This window comes from Mesoplodon densirostris, chromosome 14, assembly GCF_025265405.1.
Source record: "Mesoplodon densirostris isolate mMesDen1 chromosome 14, mMesDen1 primary haplotype, whole genome shotgun sequence".
Classification (NCBI taxonomy): domain Eukaryota; kingdom Metazoa; phylum Chordata; class Mammalia; order Artiodactyla; family Ziphiidae; genus Mesoplodon; species Mesoplodon densirostris.
This window is the reverse complement of record NC_082674.1, coordinates 73,035,970-73,054,952: the sequence shown is the minus strand read 5'-3', so window position 1 is coordinate 73,054,952 and position 18,983 is coordinate 73,035,970. Positions and strand designations below refer to the sequence as shown.

The 18,983-nt window shown below is 41.5% G+C and overlaps 2 protein-coding genes and 1 long non-coding RNA gene across 7 annotated transcripts in view; 2 read left to right on the top strand and 1 right to left on the bottom strand.

Annotated features, from left to right (window-relative positions):
- Positions 1-15,268, top strand: part of LOC132502198 (lipoyltransferase 1, mitochondrial-like) — a 37,693-nt gene extending 22,425 nt beyond the window's left edge. For 2 of the 5 annotated variants that reach the window (XM_060118038.1, XM_060118037.1), the window contains one exon: positions 5,934-7,150. In XM_060118038.1, coding sequence (XP_059974021.1) covers positions 5,934-7,056 — 1,123 coding nt within the window. In that variant the 3' untranslated portion in view covers positions 7,057-7,150. Of the gene's footprint in view, positions 1-1,049; positions 1,154-1,310; positions 1,523-5,933; positions 7,151-11,037; positions 11,164-14,914 lie in introns of those variants that run through there. The other 3 variants (XR_009534409.1, XM_060118039.1, XM_060118040.1) reach the window with 3 other exon arrangements.
- Positions 13,416-14,786, bottom strand: LOC132502217 (uncharacterized). The gene is made up of 3 exons (XR_009534416.1): positions 14,491-14,786; positions 13,679-13,739; positions 13,416-13,577 (listed from the first exon to the last, which is right to left on the bottom strand). It is a non-coding gene; the product is annotated as an uncharacterized LOC132502217 (long non-coding RNA).
- A 1,836-nt stretch (positions 15,269-17,104) lies between the features above and the next one.
- Positions 17,105-17,383, top strand: LOC132501390 (spindle and kinetochore-associated protein 2-like). The gene has a single exon (XM_060116971.1). The coding sequence runs from the start codon at positions 17,105-17,107 to the stop codon at positions 17,381-17,383; it is 279 nt and encodes a 92-aa protein (XP_059972954.1).
- The last annotated feature ends 1,600 nt before the right edge of the window (positions 17,384-18,983 follow it).

The window sequence follows — 18,983 nt, the reverse complement described above, 5'->3', positions numbered from 1 at the left end:
GCTTTATATGGAGCCCTGGTCATCGTATCGGCATCACCAAATTGTGAACACTGGAGCTTCTTACTCCAAGATGCAAGTCTTGATGGTTTCTATTCGAAGCCAAAAGAGAGATTGATTTCTGTGGAAGACTGAAACAGATGACCACAAATTCTTTGGGCTCCTTTCATCAAGAGGTGGGGTCCATTTCTCCACCCCTTGACTCTGGGCTGCCTTTGCTGGTGCTTTGGACCACAGAATGTGGCCAAAGTGCTCCTTCCAAGGCTAGCCCTGAACGGAGGTGCCCCATCAGCCAGCCAGCACCAACCGCCAAGGGTGTGAATAAGGCCGTCCTGGACCACCCCGCTCAGCCAGCCTGTGCTGAATGAAGGAAGCCACGTGAGCAAGCCTTGACCATATACATGTTAGAATAAATCGTTGTGTTAAGCCACTGGCGTTTGAGGCAGTTTGTTACGCAGCTATAGTTACCTGGAACTTTGCCTGTCGGGGGAATTTCCCATCTGGCTAAGCCACAAGAATTTTCTTGCCAGCTGCACCGAGGGACACCCCAAGTGGTAACGTTCATTGCCCTCAGTGTGTTTGTTCTCCGACCCACTTCTTCCTACCTGTTACCATCTCTGTATTGGGAATACCAGCGTTTATTCCTTTAAATGCCATTTATCTTTTAAAACCGATTTTAGTTTCGTCCCCTTCCAAGTGGAGTTGCCTGCCCTTTGGACTATGAGACGTGCAAAGCCCCGCGCAATGCCTGGATGTTCAGTAAAGAACATCCGACCCGACTGCTCTAGGTACCAAGCGGGCGCCTCTCCAGACTGACTCAACCCCGCTCCTAACCTGTTCCCCGCTAACGCTCTGGGCTGTCACGCAGGGAACCTCCATCTGCCCTGGGGCTCTAGGACTTTCGATATTATTGATACTATTATTCGAACGTGGGCGGCGTCCCTGCCTCTCCTCTGGTTCGGCGCCAGCTCGGCCGGTCGGAAGGACCCTCCGGCACCCCCCGGCGCCGCCCCCACGCAGCGCTTCCGGTGCCCCGCCCCCCGCGGGCCGGGGTGACGGGCGGGTCGGCTGCGTGCGCAGCAGGACGGGCCTGTGGGTCGCACGCGTCCTTCCCCCACGGGCCCGCGCGCTGCTTGGCCGCGACCGGAAGCCTCAGGTGCGTGAAACCGGAGGCGGGGCAAGGCGGGGCGGGGCAGGCAGCGTGGGCCCCGAGGACAGGCAGCGGGCGGGGACCTGAGACCCTGGGGCGGTGCGCACGGCTGGCGCTGCACGCCCTGAAGTGTCCGGTCAGAGCTTGGGAAGACCTAGCTCCACGGTTAGGAACGGATTATCCGGAACACTGGAGGGTCAAAAAATTAGACATGTTGGGTGCCAGCCCTGTGCGCGCCCACCGAGAAGCAAAAAGGCGAAATCAAACAGGCACACGGCTGTCCTGAGACTGGATAAGTTATGTACTAAGAGGTGGCAAGATGGCAAGATAAAACTTGGGGAGGATTTTTTGAAGGCGCTGGGCCTGCCTCGGAGGGTAGGTGGGGTCCTGTTATTTTTTGCTTTCTGTTCGATGATGGAGAAGCAGGTTTGGTAAATGCAAAGTGGTGGTAGAAGTGTCCCCCCAACCCCTGAACATGGAAATATGATTGTCCTCTGATTCAAAAACGATAAAAATGAATAATTAAAAGGTAAGAGTAGAGATATGCCAAGTTAAAGAGACAAAATTTTATCAGGCCTTCAGGACTTGACAGTATCCTGACAACTAAAAAAAGACTGTGCATCATGCAGCTGGAGGTCTGATCTGTTTTTGAAGCATGGAGTAAAAGAGAGGTGCGCCTGACCGGATGAATCCAGGCCTCCTCTGGGAGAGACAGGGTGTCCTGGCGTTAACAGTGGGATCTCTCCGGAGCCCAGGAGCTGAGAGGCGCTTTCCTCAAGGCTCATTCCACCAGACAGTGAAGTCGTATAACTCCATCCTTTTGTCCGGATTCAGTATTCACCAAGCAAACTTATGATGAGAGGGTAGTTGGACAGGCCGATCTGAATATCCGGTTGATAGCCTATAGTTCTCTTTGTAAATTAATAAATTGGCATTCAGGTTTTCTCAGACATCCCTGTGTTCCCACTTTCTCTCACTCTGTGTGTGATTCTTTCTTGTCCTACGAGGCTCAGTGGAAATGTTACATCCTCACAGGGTCCTATTTGTTTATGTGTTCAGGTGCCTAGAACAGTTTCTGGCACATAGTAGGCGCTCAGCCTAACTCCCTTGACTTTCAGTCTGCTTCTCTCTTTTTTTTTTAATTGGAGTATAGTTGCTTTACAATGTTGTGTTAGTCTATGCTGTACAGAAAAGTGAATCCGCTATACGTATACATATATCCCCTCTTTTTTGGATTTCCTTCCTATTTAGGTCACCAAAGAGCACTGAGTAGAATTCCCTGTGCTATACAGTCGGTTCTCATTAGTTATCTGTTTTATACATAGTAGTGTATATATGTCAGTCCCAATCTATCCCACCCCCCCTTTCCCCCTTGGTGTCCATAGGTTTGTTCTCTACATCTCTGTTGATATTTCTGCTTTGCAAATAAGGTCATCTGTACCATTTTTCTAGATTCCACATATATACGTTAATATACGATATTTGTTTTTCTCTTTCTGACTTACTCTCAGTCTGCTTTTTTGGTCACTTTTTTGATGAAGCCTAGCCTGACAACCCTATATGAAATTGCAGCCTGGGGACTTCGCTGGCGGTTCAGTGGTTAAGGCTTGGTGCTTCCACTGCAGGGGGCATGGGTTCAATCCCTTGTAAGGGAACAAAGATCCCACATGCCTCGTGGCCAAAATAAATGAATGAATGAATAAATAAATAATAAATGAAATTAAATTAAATAGCAGCCCAGTTCCTCTCACATACACGTTTCCTACGTTCCCTTTCCTTTTTCATATGGTCCTCATCACCTCCCTGGATTTGGTTGACTGATGAATCCCAAGTGCCAAGAACAATGTCTGTTGCGTAGTAGATGCAAGCTCTCTTGAATTAATATCTTTGCTGTGTTTCACTCACACCGTATCCACAATGCCTGGATGAATACAGATATTTTGAGCACTATTAATACATTAATTGGATCAATTCTGGAGCCCTTAGTTACCATCTCTTCAGCTCTGTGCCATTGGCTGCTGGTAGCCAAAGACTCTCAAGTTCAATGCAGTCAAAACGGACCAGTTATCTTCACCCCATATCTCCTCTTCCTATGAAATCTGTCCTAGGAAATGTCACCTCTTTCCACCCATTTCCCAGGCCAGAAGTCAGGGTATGCATAAAATGAATAAAAGAGGTAACATCCTGTGTACTTTCTATGTGCCAGGCACTCTTAAAAGCACTTTACATGTATTAGTTCATTTAATCCTGATATGAGTCCTGTCGTTACCCACATATTACAGATAAGGGATCTGCGGCACAGAAAAGTCAACTAATCTGCCTTAGCTGGGAAGAGACAGAGTTGGGATTTGAATGCTGGCTCGTAATCATACCATAAAGGACCCTTGACTTCTTTCTGTCACCCTCACTGAACCAATGACCAAATAGCAAGATTCTCCCTGCTTAAATCTCTAGGCAATGTCTCTGAAGTATACATCTGTAAAACTCTTCAGCACCTCCTCATCACCCTCAGGGTGAAGTTCAAGTATTTAACATGGATCTTTTTGGCTGGAGGCTTGTGGGATCTTAGTTCCCGGACCAGGGATCAAACCCATGCCCCCTGCAGTGAAAGCACAGAGTCCTAACCACTGGACCACCAGGGAAGTCCCTAACGTGTATTTTAAGTCTCTTCATAATCTGATCTCTACTTCTGCCTCCTTATCTCTTGCAGCTCCCCATTCCTGCACTCTTAAATACCAGCCAATTGAATTAAATTCTTCGAATTCTTTGAATGGGTCTTCTTTTCCTCCAAGCTATTGTACTTTGTTGGAATACTTTTCCTTACCCCTTCTATGTCTCAACTTCAATGTCACTTCCAATCATGAGAAGGTTAAATGGCCTTCTAATGTACTTACCCTGTCATAGCACTTATGACACCGTATTTTAATTATCACCTTCCTTGGTTTTTAGTGTCTCCCACTAGATAGTGAGTTCCTTGAAGGCAAGGACCAGTCTGTGACCTTAATGTTCTCCTGTCCATCCCTTCTCAGTGTCTGCTACCCTCATTCAGGCCCTCATTATCTCTAACTGGGACAACTGCATGGGTCGGTTAAACCGTCTCCCTGCCCCTAGTCTATCTGTTTTTAATCCATGCTCAACACTGCCAGCAGAAGCAGTTTTGTATAATGGCTGACTTAACACTTTCCCACTTAAAACACCTCACTAGATCCAGCTGCTTTTAGAAAAAGGCCAAATGCTTTAGAATTACATGAATTTGTCTCCTCCCCTTCTTTATTCTACCTTGTGCCTAGTAGGCACTCCATAAACATTTGTTCAGTGAAGGAGGGACTGTATCAAATTTGGTCAAACAGAACCAAGAACAAAGAGTTTAACCAAAGAAACGGCATCTGGCTGCAGAGGCTTCCTAGGACAGCACAGCCAAAGATTTCAGTGGAGCTGGAAGACTGGTAGTGGAAGTCCTTTGAGGAGGGAGTCCCCAAGACATGCCTTACTGTTGGAGGACTCTCTGTCTTTGCATTTGCCTGGAACATGCTACACCCATCAACGTGGTAAAAAACATCAGATTTCGAGACTCAGTTCAAGTATCCCTTCCTCTGTTACACCTCTCCTGACCTTTCTAGATAGAGTGTAAATTGGTTCAGCTTTTCTGTAGCATAATTTATCAAGATATGTCAAGAGTGATGAAAATATGAAGACTTGTTACCCTAGGAATTGTGCATCTAGGATATAACTACAAAAGAATGTGGCCTAGTTCTGGGCTTTAATAACCCAGTCCTTCCCAGGTCTTTAACCTAAAGGAAAATTATGACCATTCTAAGAAATGAAATCGGAATAGAATGGTTTCTTTACAACCATAACTAGTCAAAATACTTCATTATTATAGCTAGTATTTTCAGCCTTTTCATCAGCACTGCTAACACAAATAATGTGTAAAGTGTCAAAACATAATAAAATTGTTCCTAGCCTTTCTATTTAACCTTGCTACTCTGACCACCTCTCCCCTGACTTCAGGGGGTCCATCCTAATTTAATATTGATCTAAATAAAACAGGCTGCCAGTAAACATGTATCTCAAAGTTAAATAGGAATTATTTTTAATGTACTACAAGGACATAATTAAAGCTTTTCAGACAGATGTTCATGAATACATTGTTAATAACATAGAAAAACTAGAGACCATCTAAACTTACAAACTGAGAGATTGGTTGAGTAAACGGTGGTGTTATCTTGACAATGGAATGTAACACGACATTAAAACGGATGTAAAAATAGGTTTAGCATTGAATGAAATGAGTATGGTTCCACTTTTGGTGGGGAAAAGTGTGTGTGTGTATTTTACACATGCACATAAAAAAAATGGGTACACACTGAAGTGTTAATTGGGATTATCTCCGGGTGGTCATGTTATGGTTTCTTTTATTTTGCTCTTTTTGCTTGTCTGTATTTTCTCATTTTTCTCAAATAATGTGTATTACCTGTGAATTCAAAATAATTTGTTTGTCTTTGAGATATATTACATAATGTATTTTCAGCTTTATTATTTGAAAAATCTGTGCCCTTATTCCACTTCAACTAAAACAGTTTGAGGTTTGTCTGATTTATTTCCTTTGAGTACTCTGTTGTACAATTTTTGCTAAAGACTAATGATAAGGCTAAAAGGCAAGAAAAGCAACCAGACTGGATACTTAAATAAGTTTGGATTAAATAACCAAGAACTGATAGCTACAAACTAGAATTTAATTTTCTTTTTCTCAATCATTAATTTGTTTGTCTTCCATTTTTAAAAGCATGCTGATCCCATTTTCAATGAAGAATTGCTTCCAGTTACTTTGTAACCTCAAGGTCCCAGCAGCTGGTTTTAAAGACACAGTTAAAAGTGGGCTCATTTTACAGTCAGTTTCCAATGATGTTTACCAAAACCTGGCTGTAGAAGACTGGATCCATGACCATATGAATCTAGAAGCCAAGCCGGTTCTTTTCTTTTGGAGGAATTCTCCCTCTGTTGTAATTGGTCGGCATCAGAACCCTTGGCAGGAATGTAACCTGAATCTGATGAGAGAAGAAGGTGTAAAACTAGCTCGGAGGAGAAGTGGAGGAGGAACAGTCTACCATGATATGGGTAACATCAACTTGACTTCTTTTACAACCAAAAAAAAGTACAATAGGATGCAAAATCTAAAATTAGTTGTTAAAGCTCTGAAGGCTGTCCAGCCGCAGCTGGATGTGCAGGCTACCAAAAGGTTTGACCTTTTCCTTGATGGACAGTTTAAAATCTCAGGAACAGCTTCCAAGATTGGCCAGACCGCTGCTTATCACCACTGCACTTTGCTATGCAGTACCAATGGGACCTTCTTGTCATCTTTGCTGAAGAGCCCTTACCAAGGGATCAGGAGCACTGCCACTGCGAGCACACCTGCCTTAGTAAAAAATCCTATGGAAAAAGATCCCACTCTGACCTGTGAAGTAGTGATAAATGCTATTGCCACAGAGTATGCTGCATCTCATCAAATCGATAATCACATTCACCTAATAAACCCAACAGACGAGACGCTGTTTCCTGGAATAAACAGCATAGCCAAAGAACTACAGGCCTGGGAATGGATATATGGCAAAACTCCAAAGTTCAGTGTAAACACTTCCTTCACTGTGTTATATGAACATTCACACTTGGAAATTAAAGTATTCCTAGACATAAAGAACGGAAGAATTGAAATCTGTAATATTGAAGCACCTGACCATTGGTTGCCACTGGAAATACGTGACAAGTTAAATTCAGGTTTTATTGGTAGTAAATTTTGCCCAATTGAAACGACTGTGCTTACAAGTATATTACATAGAACATGTCCAGAAGATGATGAACTACACAGTAAATGGAATATGCTCTGTGAAAAAATTAAGGGAATAATGTGATTCCAAGTAAATTTCTTAATATTGACAGTTTCAATGAGAGAATTTAAAATGTCTACAGTACATTGTATGTCTCTTAAAATAAAAAAGATCTAGTCTCCTTCAGTAACTTCTCCCTATTTGAAATTGTCTATCACCTATCCTAGTCCATATTTTCCATTGACCTCTAAGATACTCTCTGTCTTTATTGATTTTAATACCTGGCTGCATCTGTATTTCACCTCCTTTCTCTGTTACCATCTTGGGGTTGTATACCATATGGGACACTCTGACCTCAGAGTTAGTTCTCTTTCTTACCACTAGGGAATATAACCCCAGCTTCTTGCCACCTGATACCTTAAACTCTCAAATTCTCCCATTTCATTGTTTCCTTATCCTTCCATCCTCTCCCATTAAATCAAGCTTATTGCACTTTTCTAAGCCAATAACTTTTCCTCAGTCTCTTGCTTCAACTCCACTTCTTACCAGCATTCTCATTTGTTTCTCTTGACCTATCATAGCCACCCTTTTTTTTTTTTTTTCCAACAATTGATTTCCACTCCTATACCCAGATGGCAGGCAATGCTAGAAGAAAATTCACATCATCTATAGTTTTCAACTTGTATTTCTTTGTTCTGTTGGTGCCAGATTCGACTCACCCGTTGACTCCCCCTCATTCTTCAGAGGCCTTATTCATAAATGTTCCCACTCTTCCTAAGCTCAGAATTCCATTACTCTTGATCTGGTCGCAAACCTTGATTTATAACTTGAGAGAGTGGAGGCTTTCAGAAATGAGCTCCTTCAGCGCCCCCATGTTCTCTACTTCAACTTTTCTCATTTCATTCAATCTCAAAGAATTGGCTTGAGAATTGGCTTGTGGCTTTTTCCTCTCCAGCTTGTTTGTGCTTTGTATGTACTGTCAGTTATTTATCTCCTTTATCTTGCCTAACTCTCTCTCGACTTTTACTGGATCTTTAGCCTTAGTGAATAGACATGCTCATGTCTCCCCTTTCCCGAAGACTCCTGCTCAAGGCTTTACTCTGTTTATCTCCTACTCTGTTTATCTCCATCACTTCATTGCCAAACTTCTTCAAAGGGTACCACCACTGCCAACCATTTCCTGTCTCTACAGTTCACTCACATACTCCTCTTATTTCTACAGTAGTTCCTACATGTTTATTGAGTGTCTACTCAGGTACTTTGCTAGTTGTTGGATGTTCATGGTGAGTGAAAGCGACATGCTCACTGAGCTTAAGAACTGACAGTTTATAGTAGTGGTTTCAAACTTTTTAAAAACTGGAGTAAAAAATGTATTTTGTACTGTGCACCAGCACACACATATGTTGCCTATACCTAACAAGTTTCACAATACGATGCTTATCCTTTACTACTTACTTATCTGATATTTTATATTCAATTTTATTTCTTTAAAAATTGACTTTATGACCCATTAATAGGTCAAGACTTGAGTTTTTTAAAACTAGGGAAAGAAATCAGTAAATGCTTACAAAATGAGAAAAGTATGAAAGAAAAGTCCAGGCAGTTAGACAATACGGGCTCCCTAGCTAGAGCGATCAGGGACCTGACATTGAAGCTGAGCCCTGAGGAATGAGAAGTGGAGCAGGCAGGAGAGTAATACGGATTTACCGGTTATCTATTGCTACGTAACAAGCCACTCCAAAACTTGGTAGCTTAAAATAACAACAGTCATTTATTCAGTCCAAGATCAAGGTGACGGCAGGTTTGGTTTCTTCTTCTTTTTTTAAAAAATTATGTTTTAATTTGGCCACACCTGGCAGCTTGTGGGATCGTAGCTCCCTGACCAGGAATTGAACCCGGGCCCTAACAGTGAAAGCGCCAAGTCCTAACCACTGGACCGGCAGGGAATTCCCAGGTTTGATTTCTTCTGAGGCCTGTCTCCTTGGCTTACAGGTGGCAACTTCTTGCTGTGCCCTCACATAGTCTTTCCTCTGTGTGCGTATCTGTGTCCAGATGTCCATTTCTTATAAGGACACCAGTCATGTGGGATTAGGGCCACCCTAAAGACATCATTTTAACTTATTTCTTTGAAGACCTTATTTCCAAATATGGTTACATTCTGAGGTACCAGGGGCTGGGATTTCAACGTGTGAATTTCTTGGGGGGGGGGCCTGCGGTTTGCACAATTCAACACATAACAGGGGTTTCAGGACTCAGAGACCTTCAGACATCTTCGCCTGAAACAACCAGTGTTTGGCTATCACATTAATTTCAGTCCTCTTAGGAGATCTTCTCCTTTCATGTATCTCAGTGGATCCAGATCCCATCCTTGTTTCTGAGTGGCTGTGGGGAGCAGGGGTGGACATACAGGGTTTTGCTGCAGCTGGTTATCTCAAAATGGGAGCAGGGTAAGGGAAGGGGATTTTTCAAGTTGCTCCTGGGACAAACACAGGTGCCAGGCTAGCTGTTCTTCATTTGAGGCAGGTTTCATGGGCAGGCCCCATTGTTCTTTGCAATATTAAATACCAAGTAAACAAAATTCTGAAGGGGTTGTTCATGGGCCCGTTTTTAAGCACTACATTTGTCACAACAACTGAAAATTATTTTCTAAGAAAGGTATAAAAACCCTGACATGATGTGCTTGGTGCCATAAAGCAGCCATGATTTTCTGATACCCTTTGTTTCTCGAGAGAGAGGACGACATCAGGTGAAGGCTTCAGGTTCCAAAAGGGAAATCTGACGGGCATTCCTGGAACACATGGATTAAAGGCATGTTTTGCAGGTCGATTCTGCAGAACTTTCTGTATGTCTGCATATGAGGATGAAGGGGAGGGAGGAATCAAGAATGACTCCTAGATTTCTTACTTAAGCAACTGGACGGATGGGGGCACATGGGAGCAGTGGGGGAGTGTGTATCCAAAGTTCAGTTGGGACCTGTTATGTTTGAAATGCTTGTGTTTCTGAGGTGCCAGGTGAAATACCAAATAGGCAGCTGAATATGTGAGATTCGAATTCCAAGAAGTCTTGGCTTAATAGGAGTTGACAGCATGTAAATCGTATCGTATATCATGAAAATGGATAATTGTGGACTTTTGTAATTCATCTAAAGTTTAAAGGTTTAGCATCCAAGACCCCCATGTTTGGGGAATCCTCCAACTTACAAATCTTGGTGGGAGGTGGAGCCCACCTTTTGGAGGAGGCCATCAAGAGGATGTGACCGCCAGCTGTCCTTCAAACTGGACCCAGGCAATCAGAGGCTCCTAACCTCCTCCCCTGTCCTTGGAATGTATGTTCTGCCCACTGTTCCTGTACCAGGAGTCCACCAGGTCTGGCTTAACTCAAGCTTTCCCCTGTTGCCATGCAGAGCAGGCTGCCACCGTAAGGGCATTCGAGAAGCTGAGTACCATTTATGGATACCCTTGTCCAACATACAGTGACTGGGCAGTCACATTTTAAAGGTCATGATATGCAAGTGTAAAACAAAAAATGTTGCCCACCATCCAGCTCTACAAGGCTCAAGTCATTAGCCACTGCAGTCGCTGACTGATGGTGCACCCTGAAAGGAATTCAGGACGAAAAACAGGATGAGAACGTATATGCTTTGGAAAAACGGGCCCCTTAGATAGTTAGATACATCTCAGGAAGATTTTTAAAAGGAATTCAGGACGCAAAACAGGATGAGAATATATATGCTTTGGAAAAACGGGCCCCTTAGATAGTTAGATATATCTCAGGAAGATTTTTAGAGAACCCAGATTCTTGCATCTTCGCATACACAGAAAAAGCACTAACATCAGTAACTAATATATCTGTTCCTCATGACCAGCACTAACCTTCTGCTGAGATGTATACTTGACTGCACGGTTTCCCTGGCCAAAATTACATATATACTGGCTTCTCCCCCTGTGTCTTGGGGAGCAGTCCCCTCTGGGCTACCAAGAGGCTGTTTCCCAAGCTATAGTCCTCACTAAGTTTTCCAAATAAAACTGAAACTAACAACTCTTATGTTGTGCCTTTTTCTTTCAGTCAACACAAGATTGGGCGAAGGACCATGACACTGATGGAGGTTCTGTCTCTCCTACAAGCTACAACCAGCAGAGTCGGTAGAAAGGAAGAATGAAACATTAAGGCAGCAGATTGAATTACTCACAGGTAAAACCCACCTTGGCCAGACGGACTGAAGTACTATCCCAGGCTTTAAGATACTTGAGTGATCAACCAGTAGGGCCTGCTGCCCCACAGGCCAGATGGGAGACCCTTGCTCAGACACACGATACCCACATTAAGGTATGGAAATTGCAGGAGACAGCCATTTCCCTCTCACTGTGGATCTACGAGCTATGCTGCTGAGAACACCAAGCCCCATCACACCTGGGAAGGGAGTTTGCAGTGGGATTTGTAAAGGGACATCCCACCAAGATGGGTGAGTTACTTTGCATCCCTGTTTGAGGAGGAATGACTCATTCTCCACTGGGATGCTGATGTTCTGCTGCAAACCAGACCCATCCAGGTACTACACCTGGAACAGGACACACATCTTTGAAAAAGGGGAGAAGGTGGGAGTCCTGGCCTGGCAGATCCTGCCCTGTCCATCTCCTCACACCTGATAGTGCTTCCTCCCCCAGCCAACATGGAAGGTACACACAACTAGGTCAAGTTCCTAAAGCTGCAGCCACATTAACATCTAATTATCAGGCCACAGTGTAATTCTTTTTTACTTATTTATTAATTTTTTTCCCCATAAGTGTAATTCTTATAGGGGAAGACCTCCCCATACAAGTTCCTACTAAAAAAAAGGTTACTACCTAATACCTAGTTTAGGAGAACTCCAATATTTAAAAGGTAGGGTGGAGGAGAAGCAAAGTGTGTTACATGGAAGTTGAGGTTCAAGAAGGGAGCGGCCAGGGACTTCACTGGTGGTGCAGTGGTTACGAATCCGCCTGCCAATGCAGGGGACTTGGGTTCGAGCCCTGGTCCAGGAAGATTCCACATGCTGTGGAGCACCTAAGCCCGTGCGCCACAACTACTGAGCCTGTGCTCTAGAGCCCGCGAGCCACAACTACTGAAGCCCGCGCACCTAGAGCCTGTGCTCCGCAACAAGAGAAGCCTGCTCGCTGCAACGAAGAGTAGCCCCCACTCGCTGTAACGAAGAGTAGCCCCCACTCGCCGTAACTAGAGAAAGCCCGTGTGCAGCAGCGAAGACCCAATGCAGCCAAAAATAAATAAAATGAAATACAAATAAATTTTAAAATGCTGTGAATTCAGAACACAATGATAAAAAAAATTACAAAAAAAAAAAAGGAGTGGCCAGCTGGGTCTAATACTCCTGAAACAAGTAACACGAGGGTTAAAAAGTGTCCATTGGATATGGTGGTATGGAGGTCACTGCTGACCTTGATAAGAGCAATTTCAGTGGAGTGACTGGGTAGCCGGATAGAAGTGAATTGAAGTGTGAATAGGTGGTGAGGAAAGGGGAAAAAACTGGATAGAGAACTCCAAGAAATTTGTTCATGAAGAACAAAGAAACAGGGTGTATCTGGATGGGAATGTATGTACCACAGGAACAAGCCAGTAGAGAGAGATTGCTCAAAGGACCAAATCCTTGGTCAGGTCAAACTTGCTGAAAATGTGGCAATATTCCTTATATGTTAGGACTATTAACCCTTTTCCTGTATGTTGTAAATTTGATCTCATATGTTTTTAACTTTTTTATGGTTCCCTTTATTCAAGTTTTAAATATTTATATGATCATTTGCTCTTTACTTTCCTTGATAATTCCTGGGTTTTGTGTTATGCTTAGTACATTCAGTGGAGTTAAAAAAAAGTGTTTGGATATTTCATTTCATTAGCTCTTTAACCCATTTAGAATAATTTCTCTATGTGGCATAAGGTAGAGATCTAATGTTAGCTTTTGCAAACTTTTATTGGCTAGTCTACTCGTTTCCCACTAATTTGAAAGACCTTTATTATCTATTATGTGCCTATATATATATATATATATATATATATATAGGTAAATGTCTGCTAAAGACACAATTGTAACGAAATTTTCGGTGGTTATTTTTTTCTGGCTGTTAGACCCACAAGCCCATCTGTCTCTTAAGAGTACTCTAATTCATGATTTTTCTTCCTGGACTCTACATTCTCAGGGACAAGATTAAAGCATCCAATTCATCTTCTTAATAGGTGCTCATTACGTGTTGATTCACTCTCCAACAGGCAAATAGAGAAAATCTGGTAAAATGTTTAAATTAACCATATGACTTGAAACACTATAACTCTACTGAGTAATATATTTATAAAAATACTTAGGATTGGTCACACAACTGAACAATGAATCCATAAATTAGTAGGAATGTAAAAGTTTATTGTTAAATTCATACATTATAGGAATGATCTGTCCAAAGTAAAAAAAAAATCGAATATTCATTTAAAATAGAAATATATAATGTAAATTAGGCTACTACCCATCATATTTTTTGTGTGTGCTTATTATGAAAAATGTCCACTGTCGTTTCATGACATGGTCTTAAATCAAAATCACAATATCCAAGGGAAAAACGACTCTAAGAAGAGAAGAAAAGAAATTTTTTTAACAAAAAGGACCAAAGCCATTTTGTTAAAATAAAAAGAGTGCTCCACAGTCGCTCATAAGACTATATCCTACCTGTGGTTTCTTAAAATAATCAAGTCCCCTTCCGATCTTAATCATCCATCCATTGTTGAACCTATTGAAATTAGTATATAGTATTACACTCCAGACATTTAAGTCAGACAATGACCAAAGCTGTAATGTATTAAGTGTCAGCTAAATTTCCCCCTAACGAATAAAATCACTTCCTCCAGTGGCAAGAGTTGAACCAAACCTGGGTTTACCCATGGGCTGTGTCTACAGTGAAACAAAACGTCCATTAGCTGATAAAGAGTTTCACAATTCAATTAAACCTTCCTCCTGAATTTCACCTTGCTGGTAAAGCTTCCCAGTTCTGCTAAGAAGTGGCTTCCAAGTGTACTCAGGCAGACTGGGGTGATGTTTCAGGGGTCCCCCTGCCTAGAGGTGGGGGACATAAGCAGGGGGAGCCCTGGCAGGCATGACACGACGTCCTGTCATGCCTCCTAGAATATTTAAAAGACCATGAGAAGTACAACCACATTAAGTCAATGTTAGTATCACTGGAAAAGGAAATTATCCCAATGCCATAACACTGTGTATAGCTGAATGACAGAAAAGCACTTCCTCTTCTCACATGACACAGAACATGTAAATTTTATTCCATTAGGAAATAGGAAACTCACATACAGGACAAAATCAGCCAGATTTTTTTTTCCTTCAAAAGTGAAAAGATATGAAAATGGAGCTTTATTTAAATCTTTAATATTTAAATTGAATATTGTATGTAATTATATATAACGTATTATGAGAAATAAAAATAAGTATTTTTCAACTGCATAAAAATTAAAATATTACTATACACTAACCTAATTTCCCGGTCGTGTATCAAAGAAGAGTATTCTAATTCCAACTGCACTCCATGATTCCTGAGTGACTCTCTTATTTCTTCCAGGCCACTACTTTGCTGTTCTTTCCCACTGCCCTGTTAATAGGAAAAATACAACTTTTTGCCTCAGTTATTAATATTTTAAATTATTCCTAAACTATGCAATGTGTATCATAGGTAAATTAAAATGAAAAGATTCTATACTAGTTTCATTGTCCATTATTGCAAACAAGCAACCGAAGAAGATGAAGTAGTTTAAGAGCAACTGTTTTTATCAAAATAATTGTTTTTTTCTCTAACGTGAACATAACACAACTCTGTCCTATCTCCTAAAATGTATTTTATTACATTAGCATTCTGTGGCTTGGCAAATCTGTAAATTTTTTTTTTTTTTTTTTTTTCAGTACGCGGGCTTCTCACTGTTGTGGCCTCTCCCGCTGTGGAACATAGGCTCCGGACGCGCAGGCTCAGTGACCATGGCTCACGGGCCCAGCCGCTCCACGGCATGTGGGATCTTCCCGGACCGGGGCACGAACCCGTGTCCCCTGCATCGGCAGGCGGACTCTCAACCACTGCGCCACCAGGGAAGCCCTGTGTAAATATTTTTTATAATTTCTAGAGATGCATGCTTTTTCATAGTAAATTCTTCAGCATGGCACAGGACTCGTTTACTAATAAACCCAGATATCTTTAGTTTTTCTGTAAAAGGAAGTGAAAGTGAATAAACCTATATTCAATTAAAGAATAAATAAAATGTATTTTAATGGTGCTGTTTCGTTACTCAGATGGGGCTTCCTTCTTCTCAAATTAATCCTAGAAATATGAATTCTTTAGAAGCATTCCTATTTAAATCAAAATCAAGATGACAGAAATTGTCAATAATGCAGACAGTGTGATTGCCTCATAGAATATCCAAGAAACTGAGAAACTACTTGAACAAGAGAGTTTAGCAAAGTGGCCAAATCTTCTGGGTGAGCAGAGCCCACAGTCCTGAGCTGTTCTTCGCTGTGTTTGCGTCGTCTCCCCCCATCCAAGGGGAGAAATCTAGATGAGGTTTAAGAATCAGTGCTTTAAGAATGTGGATCTCATAGGTGAAACCTCGGAACACATGTTTTCAGCACAAGGTGTTAAAGTGAATGGAAGGATTCAATGCCTTTTCCAGGAGATTGTCTCCATGTGGGCAGAATTAGAGAATAAATGGGTCTTGAATTAAAAAAAAAAAAAATATATATATATATATATATATATATATATATATATATCTCATAAGGTCACGGTGAGGATTAGAAGGTTAATATATGCAAAGAGTGTACACATGGAAGCACTCAATAATGACTGGCCATTGTTATTACCATTTATATTAATATTCCAGTTAAGTGGTTGAGCATCAGAAGAATCAAGTCACATTCTTAAGGTACACCAGTTAGTTTGAGACCCAGTTGAATGTGGCTTTAGTGCCTGTGCTTTTAATCACATCCCATAAGGAGACAGCAGAGCTATTTTCTAACTGCAACGTTAACTGACTCTTTTTTAAGTTACTTAAACTCTCTGATTTTGTTTGGGTTCCCCCCTAAAGCAGATTCTATGACAAGGGCTTGATGAATGGTCCCTAGGGAATGTGATGTTTCTTGAAGTGTATATGAACGATTTATTAATTAACGACTGTAGCCAAATCTGATAAAGCAGGATAAGCACAGCAGATTGGGAAGAGTGGAACAGGGAAGAAAGGAAGCCAATCCAAGGATGCAGTTTTAAGAGGGTGGCCGGGTGCAGCTGGGGCTCAATGCTAGCAGGGCCGCACTGGAGTTATACAGAATATGCCTCAGAATCGTCCACCAGGGATGGGGAAAGGTGAGTGTTTATTTCCCAGTTCCTATCCTATGTTAATCAAGCGTTGCTCCAGGGGTGTTAATTTCCTTGTACTTACAGTTTTGCACATGACCCATCACAGCCCAGAATCTCAGTGGACAGAGAAGCTTGGGCCAGAAAGCAAGTGACGAGCAGTGCAGCAGAGGTGTGTCATTTTGTCAAAGGTTATATCTGCGGCACAGCTGGTTGCCACAGCCATTTGAGCAAAGCCGTGTGCCAAGGGGTTATAAAGGTGTTTAGCACCTTCTGCCTACTGGAATACACATATTGATTCCATGAGATATTTGCTTCACGTTTGCATAGGTAAATTTTCTGTCATTCACACTCAGTTATTGAGGTGATTCAATGAGATGTGTGTACAAGTGCTCTGAAAGCTATGTCATGTAGACTATTACACTACACATGTGATATTGAGCTCTCCAAAGCTGAAGGTCAAGCAGTGGTTGAACCATTTTTTTAACCCATTAGTCTGTAGGTACTTTTGAACTCAACACCTCTCTCATTTCATGTAAGTAAGAAACCTTTCATACCTTCTTGTTGTGTGTCATCAGTCTTGACTTTCCAACCAGATTTTGGGTGGGGGGTTTATTCTGTTTCTTCAGAGTGGTTACAACACAGAGCAATCTGGATTTCAGCCGAAAAAAATCACCTCAAGACTGCAACAGGGAGTAGTACGGTTTGCGGCTTAAGCGCCGCCGCGGTCTGAGGAATGTCAACTATTCAACATGGAGGCGGAGGTCGATAAGCTGGAACTGATGAAAAATCCTGTTACACTCTTAAAGGAATTGTCAGCAATAAAGTCTCGATATCAAACTTTGCACGCACGCTTTAAACCAATTGCTGTCGAGCATAAAGAGACTAAGAGCCGCATTTGTGCTACTTTCAATAAGACTATGACCTTGATACAAGAACTACAAAAGCAAACAGACCTGAAGCTGTTACCACTGACTGAAGAAGAGAAAACTGCGGCAGAGCAATTAAGAGCTCACATGTCAGACTTATGATGAAGAAATGGACTTGCAAAAGGGAACTCTAATGGGGAAGAGATCAATTCCAGAGAGATTTAGGAAGCTGTCCTGTTAGCATTTGATGACTGTTGGTGGGGGGATGACAAAGGAGATTTGGCTTGGGTTACTGGATAGTGATGCCTTCCACGAGAGAGGGGAATACAAGAAGGGCAGATATTGTACACATAATGTTCAGCCAAAGGGATGGAATGGAAATAAAGAGATTTACAAATATATATGCGTATACACTTAGTCTTGTAATTTCAGGCAAGTAAGTCTCAACACCATTTTGTATCTGTTTTTGTATAATCAGGATAACACGGATGTCCTGGCCTATTGTAAAAGAAAATTATTTACTATCAGTCAGTCAAATGTGAATGAACATGCTTTGGAAATGAAAGGATAGAAAAAAAATTTGTATTATGTTATACATATGTATATAATTTTATTATTGAAAATTCTGATTGCAGATGTGGTCACATTATTGGTGAGACTGCTAATGTGTGACTTAACAGTCTGCCATAAAACCTAACTTAGTAATAAGCTGGCTTTTCTGTGACAGCCTCACGTTTATCTTTGTCCTATTCCCTCTTCCTGCTAATGTTGAACAGCATGAGCTCTGCTTTCAAACGCGGTTTTAGATTGTCCCTGTTATACTTCAATACTACCTTTGTTCTCCTCTGGTCTGTATTACTGTAATTGTTCATTCTACTGTATATGAAAGCTAAGAAACTGAAATGAGAGGATCACTGGCAACCGCTACTTGCCAGTTTGTTTTGTGTGTGCGCGCGCGCGCGTCAACTTCCCTATTTATTAAAAAAAAGAAAAAACTAATGGCAAGTAAATATGAAAGTAAATCATGGTATATCTATACAACAGAAGGTCAAGTTACCAGTAAATTATTACTGGTATTAATGTTCTGGGAAATGCTAAAGCTATGCTAAATAGGTAAGAGGAGAAGCAGATATTGTAGCTTTGTCGTCAAGATTGGGCTTTGGGCTCATACCGGATATGTAAACACAGGTTTTAAATTCTAGCTGTACGACCCTAAGCAAACCACTTGACTTGTGTGTGTCAGGATGGCTGGAAGCACAAAAAGATGGTAAACTATTAGGGTTTGATATTTAGTAATCCTTCAATAAATATTTCTATATATGTCATAAAAACAAGGCATTGAAAGATTAGGAAAAGTGTATCAAATGTTAGTTTTACAGGTTATAGAATTATACTTTAATGTAATTTTTAAAGAATTTTTTCTGTTATTAACAAACATAATAGCTGACAGACAGGGTTGGAAGAGTAGCTTCAGTTAAAGTTGTCTTGTCTCTTCTGAATATCTGGAGAACAGAAAGTAACCGCCCCCCCTTTTAAATTACAGATAAATAAGTCACACCTTAGTAACAGATATTTTTTTTCTTCAGTACTCAGGCAATTAATATTGAGGAAGTTCCTGTCATGGTATGGCTCTGTGATGTGATGGTGATGGTGGGATTGAAAAATGGTGGTATCATGAAGAGGTCTTAACAAGTTACTGGTGTTAAAGGGTTTTGCTTTCAATCAGAAAAAAAACTAGATTGTACTGTTTTTCCACTATGAC

Coding starts and splice junctions, on each gene's coding strand:
- LOC132501390 (XM_060116971.1), top strand. CDS start 17,105: ATGGAGGCGGAGGTCGATAAGCTGGAACTGATGAAAAATCCTGTTACA.